At 36.4% G+C, this 14951-nt stretch overlaps 1 protein-coding gene across 9 annotated transcripts in view; it reads right to left on the minus strand.

Moving 5' to 3' along the window:
* Positions 1-14951, minus strand: part of MLIP (muscular LMNA interacting protein) — a 416101-nt gene that overhangs the window by 14945 nt on the left and 386205 nt on the right. For 2 of the 9 annotated variants that reach the window (XM_078155320.1, XM_078155314.1), the window contains one exon: positions 9338-9653. The exons of the other annotated variants lie outside the window; for them this stretch is intronic. In XM_078155320.1, coding sequence (XP_078011446.1) covers positions 9648-9653 — 6 coding nt within the window. In that variant the 3' untranslated portion in view covers positions 9338-9647. Of the gene's footprint in view, positions 1-9337; positions 9654-14951 lie in introns of those variants that run through there. 9 annotated transcript variants of the gene reach the window in all.

Genomic DNA, 14951 nt, shown 5'->3' on the forward strand with positions numbered 1-14951 from the left:
ACCCTTCTATACCTTAGGACTTCATGATTTGCCATATGAAAACAAACACATAAACAACAACAACAAAAATCTCATTGGATGGCCAACCTGTTAGTAATGGATTTCTCCAGATTTAACTAAATTTGTCCTTTGATGATGGTCTGTAAGCCAGTATACAGCCTTTCTGGTTTAGAAGACACTACTGGAAATTATATTGCCTTGGCATACTTGTAATCACACTGTTAACCAGGATTTGTTAAGTGGTAGCTACATAACCATATATAAGCCAAGCATTGTGCCAGACACTATAGATGCCAATACAAGTGAATTAATATCTGTCCTCAAAGAGCTTACAAATATTCTACTAGTTTTAAGTAACACAGATCACTTCCAGGTCATAAGGGGGTATTAAAGTAGGACTTTAGTGGAGAGTCAGCTTAATATTGAAGTAAAAAAAAAGTTTATATAAAAGTTTGACCCAAAATTATCCCTTAAATTGCTTTTTCATAACTTTCATAGTTGAAAGATGTTTAACGTGGTGAATTAAAGGTATTCGAGTAGGCCTTAGTTATTTTTTAAAATTAAGGATGAAGAGAAATAAATGGGAAGAAACATTCTGCAGTAAGTCATTCACAGCTTTCATTTTCCTTGGCAAACAAATTAGCTCTGAATATACCTTTCTGCATGAACACACATTGAAAGCAACAGCTGTGATATTTTTAGTAATTAAACATTTATATTTGATTTTAAGATTTAACTTATATACAAAATGCATGCTGGACATAGCTAGAGGGCTAACCTCTACTTATTGTTCTGTTTAAATCTCTTTTCTGTGGAGTGCTAGAAGAAATATTCAATTATGCTAAAATCCTCTCCCCCTCATTTTAGATATGAGGAAACTGAAACAATATGTGACTTGCCCAAGGTGCTCTGTTGTCTAGTATTCCAAATCAGATAATGTTCTAAACTGATATTTTTTATTCAAATCATGAATATGTTAAGAGCTCCCATTTCCCATATTTAGCTTTTTTGCATTCTCTGCAACCCAAATTGAATTAAAAGAATGTATCAATGCCTACCAGTGTCTTTCCTTCAATCTTGCATCTTTAGTTGACTTATGATAGGGATCTCACCCAAATTCATTGTGTAAAAAGTCTATGGAAAGAATTTGATTTGTTTAATCTATTGTTTTTAAGTAAAATTTTCTTAGACTCCCCCCATAGCTAAAATCCCAACTTTTTTTTTTTGGTTTCTCAGTTGAAAATCAGCCACATGAGTGTTTTAACCTATTTTAAGAGAATCATTCTATTTTTTTTTGTTTATTTGAAATAATTATTACACCTGAAAGGATAAACAAAAGTTATATATTTCATTCATTATCTCTACCTAACTCGAGCAGGCCTAAAAGATTAGAATGGATCACAGTCGAGGGAGAGTTAGAGACAGGTAGTTTGAGAGAAGGAATGGAAATTCCAGAGAGCAAGGGAGTGCAGTGTGGATGGCACAGGTGGTCTTTAGGAGGACAGAGAATGGGAATAGTTTGCTCTTATGATAAGAACAAAGATGATAATGATTTTATATATACACATATATATACACACACATATGTGTATACATACATATATATTTGTTATATATGTGTGCATGCATATATAAATATGTATATGTATCTGAGTGTATGTATATCTTCCAGATTCAAGATGGTACATCTGGATCCCTTTTAGATTTTATAGTCAAACCATCAAATCGTGTGTGCTTTGTTCTTGGTAGAATTTTGACTTACTGTCTCTCCACTAAGATTCTTTTTCACTTGTGACTTTTAACATAGCACTAAAACATAAGTGAACAGTTTGAACTATGTGCATGTGGCAAGAAACCTCTGTCCTCAAAAGGCTTCTATGTGGAATTTCTTGTCTTGCGATGTCCCATAAATAAAACTTAATTCCACATTTTGAAATATATGTGTGTATAGCTCTCTATATCTATCTCTACCTAGATATATAGATGTAAAGAGAGAGAAGACAGAGACAGAAACAGAGATATAGAGACAGAGAGTGAGAGACAGAGACAGAGAGAGACAGAGAGATAGAGAGCAGAGGAGACAAATAATTTCCAATATATAGTGGTAGGTTTTCTAATTGTGGCAAGGTCCAGTTCATTGGAGTGGGAAAACATAAGACTTAATGAAATTGTGATTCTTGTTTGAGTTATAAAATATATAATCTTAGAAACACTAAAGAGCCTGTTCAGGCTTATGCCACTCAGGAAAGCTCTAAACTTTTATTTGATTCATGGCAGATCCTTGAATGAAGCTTCAATATAGTTCTATTTAGAAATTCAGTTCTTTTATCAGAGAGTAAAAACCTGTCATTAGTAATAAGGCTGTAAGCTCAGAGGAAAAATAGACATTTTAATTCTTTTCCTCAGGAGATTGCTCCATTGATTTTATGTGGAAATAAATCCTGGGTAATGGGAAATTTCTCTGCAGAGTAACTAACTTGGATTTCAGAAACAAAATAAGGGCATGATTCTAAATGGTTTATCTTCCTCAATTCTAGGATACCTGTTTTGTGTATAACTAAAACACAAGCAGGGCAGCTAAGATGTAAGGCCAGCATGAGATTATTCAAAAGAAAGCCTGCACAAGTTTTCAGTGCCAATGTATTTCTCTACTTTGACATGATTCATGGTAATTTTTATGTCATTCATTGGCATGGGAGAAAGAAGCCCTTTTTGTATTGAAATTGTTCTTCCTCCCACCCTAAATCCCAATCCCTCCTGCTCTTCCAAATCAGACTTCCACTTTTAACTGAACATTAATAAAAGACATTGAAGAATATGTAGTGGAGAATGACTCCTTGCAAGTAGAGAACAGATCCAGCAAAATCACCGCCTGCTTTCCCAACTGATTTAGCAACTGGGTGACACAGTGGATAAAGTGTCAGGGCTGGAGGCAAGAAGACTCATCTTCCTGAGTTTAAATTTGACCTCAGACATTTAATTGTTGTGTGACCCTGGGCAAGTTATTTAACCCTGTTTTCCTCAGTTTCCTCATCTGTGAAATTAACTAGAGAAGGAAATGGCAAACCACTTCAGTGTCTTTGCCAAGAAAACCCCGAATGGGGTCATGAAGAGTCAAGCACAACTGAACGACAACTGAAAAGACCTCTGATACCCAGTATGGTTGAATAGCCAGCTCCTGTTCCCATTTTCATTCCTGCTTTTTGCCTCTCAGCCGAAGCTTTCATAGAGTCTGCCCCCTCACTAGTATTGTCGTGGTTCTGGCTCCATTCAATTGAACCTCTCAGTATTTGGATTTTAGGGATTCTATTTGGTTATTTCTGAGCCCCAATCCATTGCCCCCAAAAAGTTTTTTTCTTTACATTATTTATGAAGCCTCCTCTCCCTATTGCAGATAAAGACCAGTTTTGTCTTTTGAATTTACCCTGAGAGTGTTCACTGTGTGAGAATTTGATCCCAAGTGCTTGAGTGCTTCAGAAAATATTGAAGGAAATGCATTAGTAAGCCCTTATAAGGGGAAAATCAAAACATCATCAATACTCCAAATAAAAGGAAAAGAAAGACTTCAGGCCAAAGGAATGGAAAATGATAACAAAAAAGTCATAAATCAGAGAGAGAATGTGATGTGCACTCATACAAATATACTCTTTAAGAAGTATAGAAAAACACATAGCAAAAAAATGTGTATAGAATGTAATCACATTTTAAAGCCAGTCCACAAATATGCACCCATTAAAATTTAAGCCACTATGGCACACACTGGAAAAAACACTCAATTTAGCTTTAGAAAACCTGGGCTTAGGTGACTTCTCTGCTACCTTTGTGACCTTGAGCAAGTCTTTCAAAATTTCTTGGTCTCTGTTTCCTCATACCTAAGATGATAGGATTGATCTAGATCACAGGTCATAGGATGTTCATTGTGGAGCTGGAAAAAACCTCAAAAGCCTGCTAGTCTCATTTTGTTATTATTGTTGAGTCGTTTCAGTGATGTCCAACTCTTCGTGCCACCATTTAGGGTTTTCTTGGCAGAGGTACTAGAGTGATTTGTTATTTCCTTCTCCAGCTTACTTTACAGATAAGAAAACTAAGGCAAATAGGGTTAAGTGACTTGCCCAGGTTCACACAAGATAGTAAGTGTCTAAGATGAGATTTGAACTCATGAAGATGAGTCTTGATTCCAAGTCCAGTACACTATCCATACACCACCTAGCTGCCCTTACAGATGAGGAAATGTTGGCCCTTGCCCAGATTCATATAGATAGTAAGTATCAGATGATTTCTAAAGTTCTTTAAATCCTTCATTCTATAAAGCCTCAGATTCAGATAACAAATATTTTATCTTTGAGTATCAGGGTTGAATCAAGGCAGCCTCAAACCAGAAGATTTGGGTTCAACATTGTGCTGGTAAATGTTTAACCACCAGCTCTCCAGGGAGAAAAATGTGCACACTTTCAAGTATAATATGCATTAATAACCTTTTTTCCATCATTTTCTTGTCTAGATACTAAATAAAACAATAAATCAAGCCTTGATTTATAGCATTTGCCAATTTCCATGCTGTGAATACATTGAAAATTTAATGATATGTTTCATGAGCCAGTAAGAAGTGGCTCCAGCATACCGCTGCCTGGGATCCATTGTGAACCTTACTGTTATTTAGAGCTGTTAATTTTGACAAATCCTAATCTTTCTAAGGTCCAATTTCTATCTTTATAAGAAAGACATAATGAAATAGCACTGTCTACTTCACATCTCTGCTATGAGAAAATGTAAATTCTCTGTAAACCTCAGAGAACTACATAAAATGGATGAGAAATAGCATAGATAGTGGATAAAGAGCCAGCCTCAGATTTAAGAAAAAATTGTTTCTTAACACTGGAGTGAGTGACCCTAGGCAGACTGTTTAACCTCTTATGGCTCTAGACCTGAGAAGTCAAATACACATCCTAGGGTCCAGAATAGTGAAGTGGAACCAGATTAAAACAAAATTGGAAAATATTTAACAAAATAAATAAAAGCACAGTAAAAGATAGATGATGTTAGTGTGTGGTTTTCAAAGTCAATATGTAGTGACAAGGATCTACTCCATTTCTATTTGAGCATGAAACCATTGCTACAGAGAATTCTCTGAAACTATAGACTGCAGAGAATGTCCTTACCTGAATTGATAGAGGGAGTCCTCTAGACCAATGAAAACACAGATCCAGTCCCTATCCCTATATTTGTAGATATGAGTTATCTATACCAATGAAACTCTCTTCTTGGAAGAAGCACTGGTTCTGGACTCAGGGAACCCAGTTTCAAATCCTTCCTGTGGTACTATCAGTGTGACCTTGGGCAAATCACTTAACCTCTCTGTACCTCAGTTTACTCATTCATAAAATGAAGGGCTGGTCTAGATCAGGGGTCAGCAACTAGCCTACTGCCTATTTTTATTTGGCCTGAGGTAAAAATGGTTTTCACATTTTCAAATAGAACCAGACTTCATTTTAAAATGGAAAAAAAATAGTCTTAGCTCACTGGCTATAAAAAAGCAGACAGCAGACTAGATTTGGCCTGATGGCTGTCATTTGCTATCCCCTGGTCTAGATAACCCCTGGGATCCCTTCCAGCTCTGAGTCTATCATTATTTAATTGAAGAATTTTCTAATATCTTTGCTTTAATTTCTAATTAATAAGGGTCATTTCATAAATGGAAATCCACTAAGATGATAAAAAACATTATTTTTGTTTCCTGAAGCCTTTTCTAATTGCATTTTTTTTTGTCAGTCAAGAAGAGAAACTTTTCAAGAGTCCTGTCTACTGTCTGCATTTTATTTAGTAAACTATGCCTCTTGTATTCAGTATGCTTTTTCTTGTCCAGAGTTCATTAAGTCCTTATCAAAGAAAAAAAAATGGTCACTAGAAGGTATGCGTAATGATAAGGTCATGTCAAGCCTCACCAAGGAGAGAACAGCTACATAGAAATCGACAGTCTGAAAATCTGATTTCTTCAGGCTCTTCCTAGTAAGCAAGCAGCCATTAGCAAATTGACAAACACTGCATTGACAGACCTGAAAATCTGCAAAAGCTAAAGGATGTGGAACTCAAAAACACTGTTTCCAATATGGTAGAATAAAAAATAACATGTTTCATAATGGATTGTGTTGGGATGAGGAGGTGGGTTCAAGTGTGGTATTTACCAGCAATGTGACTGTGGACAACTTAATATTCCTCAGCCTCAGGCAACCCACTAAAGCTGAGGTAAAGACCTGAATAAGAGAACTAATATGAGCAATCAACTACTTCCAACTACAGGCCAAGGTTTTTGGTTTGATTTCATAGAATACTAAACCAGAGGTGGGCCACTAGGTGGCGTAGTGGATGGAGTCCCAGACCTGGAGTTAGAAAGACCTAAGTTCAAATCCAGCTTCAGATACTTACCAGCTAGGCAAGTCATTTAGCCCTGTTTGCCTCAGTTTCCTCATCTATAAAATGGGCTGGAGAAGGAAATGGCAAACCATTCTAGTATCTTTGCCAAGAAAACCCCAAATGGGGTCACAAAGAGTCTGGAAGACTGAAGCAACAAATCAGAGGTATAAACATGCATACATATCCTTTCTCTCACCTTTTCTAATTCCTGTTTTAGAACTGCTTCTGCTCCTCCATAAAAGCCACCCCTTTGGGGTCTCAAGAGCCTAGGATCCCTAAATCCACATTTGCAAAATAGTGATAGTCACATGTGGATCATGGACTCTGTTTCATTTCTTTTCCAAGTTCATGGACTTCCTTAGGTCTACTGAAATATAACCTAAAGGCTGTTCTTTATGAATGCATGATACTTACAATTAATCCAGATGTAGCACCCTTTCTGGGGTTACTTTCTTTACTCCCACTCAAAGTTTTAGGGCAAATCTACTCTCTCTTCAAGATTCTAGGGATAACCCAGAGGGACTGGGGTTTCTAGCACTCTTACAAGCCACCACTGGCTTACAATTAATATCAGTCAAGTAGATTTCAATTAGCTTTTTAGAGGGAGTATTTACCTAAGAAGGCACATAGTAAGAGCAGAGAGTACAAAACACACACACACACACACACACACACACACACACACACACACTTCACCTTGCATACACAAGGACATTATGGAAATTCTATTACAGTAGTCCAAACATAAGAAGATGAAGTGAAACACCAGGGTGATGGCAATATTAGAGGAGAAAGGGAAGTGTATTTGAAAGATATTGTGATGAAATCAACAAGCCTTGGCAACAGCAGGGTGAGAGATAGATACTGAGGGGTCAAAAATATTTCCTCAACAGTAATAGGCAAGTGAGGCAGAGGGGAGGGTTTAGGAGAAAGATAATGAGTTAAGTTCAGAAATATAGTATTTTTAAACTTAAAATACAAAACCAGTGAGACATTTATAAAGAGAACATACATGGAAAACAGAGCAATTCCTAAGACTTAGCACTGGTAGTCCTTTTTTTTCCTTTATAGAGTCTTCATAAAGTTCCCCTTAGGTGAAATTCTCTATTGGCTTCAAAGGGGCTATGTCTCTGTCACATATAGGCATAATTTGAAGCTCAACCTTTGGTGCTTTTTTTAAAATTAATTTATTTTGAATTATCAACAATCACTTCCATAAGCTTTTGAGTTTTAAATTTTTCTTCCCCTCTTCCCCACCCCAAGATGTCACACAATCTGATATAGGCTATACATACACATTTCTATTAAACATATTTTTGCATTAGTGGTGCTGTAAGTAAGAATTAGAACCAATAGGAGGAACCACTAGAAAGATGAAACAAAACACAACAGAAGAAAAAAAGTAGCAAATATATGCTTCAATCTGCATTCAAACTCCATGGTTGTTTCTTTGGATGTGGATAGCATTTTCCATCATGAGGCCTTTGGAGATATCTTAGATCCTTGTATTGCTGAGAAGTGCTAAATCTATGAAAGTTAGTCATCACACAATGTGGCTGTTACTGTGTACAATGTTCTCCTAGTTCTGCCCACTTCATTCAGCATCAGACCATACAAGTCTTTCCAGGTTTTTCTGAAGTCAGCCTGTTCATCATTCTTATAGCACAATTTTTTATAGCATTCCATTACATTCATACACCACAACTTGTTCAGCCATTCCCCAACTGATCAGTATCTTCTCAATTTCCAATTCTTTGACACCACAGAAAGAGCTGCTATAAATATTTTTGCACATGTGAGTCCTTTTCCCATTTGTATGATCTCTTTGGGGTATAGCCCTAGACATGCTATTGCTGGGTCAAAGGGTATGCACAATTTTATAGCCCTTTGGCATAGTTCCAAATTGCTCTCCAAAATGGTTGTATCATTTCACAACTCCATCAACAAGGCATCAGTGTGCCAATTTTCCCACATCTTCTCCAACATTTATCATTTTCCTGTTTTGTCATATTGGCCAATTTGATAAGTGTGACGAGGTATCCCAGGGTTGTTTTGATTTGCATTTCTCTAATCAATAGTGATTTAGAGCATTTTTTCACAAGCCTATCGATGGCTTTTTTCATCTGAGAACTGCCTGTTAATATCCTTTGACCACTTATCAATTGAGGAATGACTTGTATTCTTATAAATTTGACTTAATTCTCTTTATATTTTAGAAATGAGGCCCTTATCAGAAAGACTGGTTGTAAAAATTCTTTCCCGATTTTCTGCTTTCCTTCTAATCTTGGTTGCATTGCCTTTGTTTGTGCAAAAACCGTTTTCAATTTAATGTAATCAAAGTTATTCATTTCGTATTTCGTAATATTCTCTGTCTCCTGTTTGGTCAAGAATTCTTCTGTTCTCCATAAATCTGAGAAGTAAACTATTCCTTGTTCTCCCAGTTTGCTTACAGTATCAGCCTTCATATCTAAATCATGAGCCCATTTTGACTTTGTTTTGGTATATGGTATGAGATTTTGATCTATGCCTAGTTTCTGCCATACTCTTTTCCAGTTTTCCCAGAAGTTTTTGTCAAAGAGTGAGTTCTTATCCCAGAAGCTGGGGTCTTTGGATTTATCAAAGAATAGATTACTACAGTCATTGACTACTGTGTCTTGCATAAACCTTTGGTGCTTTTGAGAAACAAGATATGCCCCCAATCCTAGGAATCACTGTAAGTTGGATATACCATGATGTCTATCATGGAAAAATAAACTAATAAAGCTGATGGTTGGGAGAGGTGCATAAACAGAACCATGACTGTTACTGATATCTCACAGTGGATGGGGCTGAATCTTTCTTTTCAAATTAGTTCTCATTATAAGAAGTAAAGTAAAAAGTTAACACTATGTGACGTGTGAATTTAATAAAATTCTTAAAAATGAGATCAGAGCCAATACTTTATTTACACATAATGTGCTTTGATTTGGTGTCTAAATATAAGGACATGTAAGTATCACTGTCAACTTAATGGTAGGCATTAAAGTTCTGTTAACATCCCTGGAAGTATATCTCTTTTCTGTTGAGTATTAGGAGGTTACTCTCAATGTTCTGTGTCTGCAGGAAACTTTTTTGAGTGCTATTGCTGCATTGCAGTTAATAAAGAGAGAATTCTGTCTGGAAAAAAAAATGTAAATCTATTGAGCACCAGCTTCCCAAAGGCTTCCACATCCAGGGTTTTAGCTCCTGCTCTTGGATCATTGCTGCAAAGGAGAAAAGGGACATTTTAAAAAGGAAGGTAGATAAGCATACATCTATAAAAGTTGGAGATTTTTTAATCAATACATCTCAATTTTCCTTAAAGTGTGATGCCATTCTTTTTATATATTATTTTTAGTGAAGGCAGCTAGGTGGCCCAGTGAATAGAATGCCAGGCCTGGAGTCAGGAGGATTCATTTACTAGCTGTGTGACCCTGGGCAAGTCACTTAACCCTGCTTGCCTCAGTTTCCTCATCTGTAAAATGAGCTGGAAAAGGAAATAGCAAACTACCCCAGTATCTTTGCCAAGAAAACTCCAAATGGGGTTACAAAGTCAAACATGACTACATTGCCATGCCTCAGCTGCTCCTGACTCAGTGTTTGTAGACAACTTCTCCCATTGGTGAGTTCTTGTCAGAGTCTCTATTTTGGGAGAGGGCCCAGATCAGTCATCCTTTATTGGATGGGCTTGGCCATCCTACTCCCTATCTACTACCTTCTCTTCCCTCCCCTCCCTCTATTTTTTAGCTCCCCTTTCATTTGTTTTCCCCCATTAGAATGTAAGCTCCTTAAGGTAAAGGTCTGTCTTTTTGTTTCTATTTGTATCTCCATTACTTATGACAAAATAAGAACTTAATAAACACTTGTTGACTGATTGATGGACTTGACAACTGTGAAATCCAAGGTTATTCATGTCAGAAAAATATAGATAGAAGTGTGGTATAGATAAAAGTAGACGGTAACTATGCTTTTGCCTTTCAACTAAGAAGTTCGGCTGGAACAAATGGTGTTAATTGGCAATAAGGAAAAAAAAAAGAGAACATAAAATCATGTAATATTAGGACGGATATCGACTTCAAAGGTCATCTAGTCCAATTGCCTTGTTTAACAGAAGAAAATCAATCAACCAACCCATCAACAAAAAATAATTGTTTACTATGTGTCAGGTAGGCATTGTAGGCACCTACAAGGAGCATACATCCTTCAAAAACCAAAGAACTATGATCTAGGATTTCTAAAAAGATTTGAAAGTCAAAATCATATGAAATTCCAAGCAGGTAAACATATTGTTAATTTTTTTAAATCTATGCTAAGGTCCCTTCTATCTCTAAATGTAAGTGTTATGATTATATAATCTTATGGTTGATGATATGATAATTCTGATTCATTTAGGTTACTCACAGCATTAAAGTAAGTAAAAGACAGTGTGATGTAACTGGACAGAGGACCTTGGTTTCAATCCTGGCTCTGTCTTTTACTGTGTCTGTGACCTTGGTTAAGTAATATAAACCTCTCTGGGCTTCAGTTTCCTCATCTGTAAAATGAGGTTGAATTAGATGATTCTTAAGTTCCCTTTTAACTCAAAAAGTCTTAGATTCTGTGAACTACTCAAAATTATGGAAGATTAAAGCAATTATAAAAATTTTAGAGCTAGGAGGTAATTTAAAGATGATTTTAGATTTGCACATCAGTAAAGGAAAGCCCAAAGCTGTAGAGATATTTTTCCCCTTCTCTACTAGGTGGTGTATTTGGTTTTTTGTTTTTATTTATTTATCTTTTTTTTTTAAGGGCAAAACCTGCTTTGTGACAAAGTAATACGTTCCTTGTAACTGGACATGTTCTGGCTACTCTAATTACTTGGCCATGGGTTCTAAAGGTCAGAAAGGACCTTAGAGCTTATCTAGTCTAGTCTTCTCATTTTGCAAATGAGGAGACTCAAGCCAAAAAAGGTTAAAGTGACTTTTCTTAGGTCACAGAGTAAAGTAGTGGAGCTGTGAGATTTGGACCTACAATTGGCTAGAAATTGGATGACCACTAAGGACCTTTCCAATGTCAGCATTCTATGAATATAAAGGAACAAGATAATTTTACACTGGCAACTTTAGCGCTGAATTATGCTGCTTTAGATACCACTGGCAATTCAAAGTAGGAACTGGAACCACAAGGAGGCAGCTAATTTTAAACATCATACTATGCCTGCCAGCATAGTCAGAGACATAGCTTTTTACTTAGTCTACATGGCCTATGGAAGTATGCCTAGGAGTTGTCATTTGTCTACGGGGAGATAGAGAAGTAAGTCATTGCCATATTTTCTGTCTATTGCCCACAGAAGGGAATTAGAGCCAGGATCTGCATTGCCATGAGAAAAATAAGATTGTTCATGAAAAGAAATCTTTTGTTCCAGAAATAAGAAATAGTATATTTAAAAAATCATAATCTATATGAGAAAGCCAAATTCCAAGAATTGATTAGTTGTACTTAATTCTGGATAACGAGTATTTAATATTGTAAAATATTAAACCAGTTTTCATACCAAGAAACTTTTAAAAAATGTAGCATGTAAAGTTACCATCCAATGTCAACTCATCCCTTACCATTAAATAATTATCTCAACATTTCAAGCATATATAAATACATAGAGATAGATATAGATATAGATATAGATATAGATATAGATATAGATATAGATATAGATATAGATATAGATATAGATATAGATATAGTATAGTATAGATAGGTATAGGTATAGGTATAGGTAGATATAGATATAGATATAGATATAGATATAGATATAGATATAGATATAGATATAGATATAGATATAGATATAGATATAGATATAGATATAGATATAGATATAGATATAGATATAGATAGATAGATAGATATGTAAGAATATGCATAGACATGTAAAACAAAACAATAACCAGACTTTCAAAGAATGTATTCCAAAACAGTCCTATGGGCTAAGCACTCAGATTCTATCCTGGATTCTTATAGTGAACAAATTATGTTCTGAATGCTAACACTTCCACATAAAGATTATATCAAGCATTTTGATTTTTCTTCATGTAACCATCAAATTTAAGGTTAAAAGGGTCCTTGAAATTCATCTATTTCTGTGGTTCTCAGTTTTGACCCCTCAGAGCACAGTATTTGTCAGGAGATTTACAGCATAAGATGTTCACGTTGAACTTGATGCCAAAGAAAAGTTCCTGGGCAGCCAGGCCTCTAGACGCATTACATAGCCTTGGCATTTCTCTTTTCCCTTTCTAATCCCCTCAACCTCCTCTTTCTTTCATTCTCCAAGACTTTCAGTGAATGAAGCTACTTTGTGCTTCCTCAACTAGAATTGTGACTTCCCCATTGCCAGCTAGGAAGAATAGGGAGCCCACTATATCTAAGGATGGGAGGTATGGATATCTCATAGCATTGAAAGGAGTTTCATCTCATACTTATAAAGTCTGCAATACACATTTTGAGAATCACAGATCCAGTCATCAAATCATAGGATTCAAAACTATAAAGGGGAAATGACTCATTTAGAAGAATCCTTGCTCAATAAATAGTTATTGAATGGAATTCATGTTACATAGATAGTAAATAACAGACCAACTTCTCAAATAGGTCCAGCATTGATGCTACTCTACACAGGTGTATCCCACTCTCTCATTTCACAGAAACAATGAAAGTGTATCCCACTCTCTCATTTCACAGAAACAATGAAATGACATCCAAATTTGCAGAGTGAATCAGTGGCAGACCCAATATTAGAGGCCAGATCTTTCGACTAAAAGGCTAGCACTCTTCCATTAAATTGTCCATTTGTGTTCTGGACTTATTACTTCATGTGTGCTCAAAAATCTAAGCGAGGAAACTTCTACCAATGCAGGTCTTTTATAGTCTTAAAGAGCTGTGAGGGGTATGGAGATGTAGTGAAGTGACTAGTGTTATACAACCAGTACGTATCAGAGGGAGGATTTGAACCAATGTCTTTCTAACTATGAAGTGATCTCTCTAATCATTAGGCAACTGTGCTTCTTGATTCTTTAAATATTTTGTATTTAAGTTTTCATACACAATGTAAATATGGTATTCCTTAAGTCATTGGTCTCCAACATGGGGGTCCAGGTCCCAGAGGTCACTGTGGTGTGACTTGACCCCAATCAGTAGATAATCAATCAACTAGAGGGTGGGAAAATTGATTGCATCACGCCTTCCCAATGATAACCATGGAGCTTCTCTCTATTACAAAAGTACCAACCCTTCTCCTATCAGAACTCAATACTCCCCTATTCTACTCTACCCATAAATTATGAAAGTTCTCAAACTCCCTCTTAAAAGACAGATATTAGCCCCTGCCAGAAGGAATAGTTATGTAGGTCCTCTTGAGAAAATCCACAACTCTCTTATCCTAGCATATCCACCAGGGGAAAAAAAATACTGACAGGGTTCATTAACATCATCACATAAGTTTGAAGACTTTTGCTCTAGGGTATATAGCCTTGAGCCAGGAGTTAAGGATTTGTAAAGGCTGAATAATGTAAGGTCTAGAAGGTTATCTGATCATGGCTTTTGGCTTCATTTTTTTTTCTCCCCAAAACAAACAAACTGAAACAAAATTAGAAATATAGCTCCCGGGAATACAGCTATTGCAAGGCTAATAGTCCTACTGCAAGAACTAATTAGGGAGGCAGTGCCCTGTGTGTACTCTGATTCCTGAACTCTGCTCAGCTTTGCAATGATCTACTTAAAACACTAGCATTACTTTTAAACAGAAGGCGAAAAAAATGATGGCTTTCTTGGGTAGAGTCCCAACAACTGACACAGTTGTAAGATGTGATTCTTTTCACTGGTCTACAATTGTGATCCACATTCCCCACAACCCAGGCCCCAGGAGAGCTAAAATGGCATCCTTGTCAATAGTCCTAGAAGCTTAGAATATAATAATGTCATTTTGCTGTAGTTCGTTAGTATCTTTGTGTTTGAGCTAAACTGGGAATAGGAAAGACGTTAAGTTGGTGAGAGTTGAGTGCCAGGTGGGCCCAAAGGTGGATGAGCAGCACTGAAAATGGTTCAGCAAGTCCTCACATCAGTTGAAGAAACTTGAGGCAAATAGGGGTTAAGTGACTTGCCCCGGGTAGCACAATTAGTAAGTGTCTGAAGCCAGATTTGAACTCTGGTCTTCCTCATTGACTCCAGGAAGCACACTCTCCACTGTGCCACCTAGAATAATCCCATTCTACTGCTGAAGAGAAGTTATTGGGACCAAGGTGAGAGTTTTGTTGTTAATTCCTATAAACAAGTACAGTAGAATAGTGGTGTCAAACTCAAATAGAAGTAGGACCACTAAGCCATACATAAACATCCCTATGGTCATGTACTGACCTAAACCACATGTTAATCTCATCTATGTTCAATTGAAGTTTTATTTATTTTGTTAAATATTTCCCAATTACATTTTAATCCAGTTCTCCCTACTTGGGAGTGTTATGGCCAGTTGCATCATGTTGGAGGGGGAA

This window comes from Phascolarctos cinereus, unplaced genomic scaffold, assembly GCF_003287225.1.
Source record: "Phascolarctos cinereus isolate Bilbo 61053 unplaced genomic scaffold, phaCin_HiC Scaffold_5;HRSCAF=322, whole genome shotgun sequence".
Lineage (NCBI taxonomy): Eukaryota > Metazoa > Chordata > Mammalia > Diprotodontia > Phascolarctidae > Phascolarctos > Phascolarctos cinereus.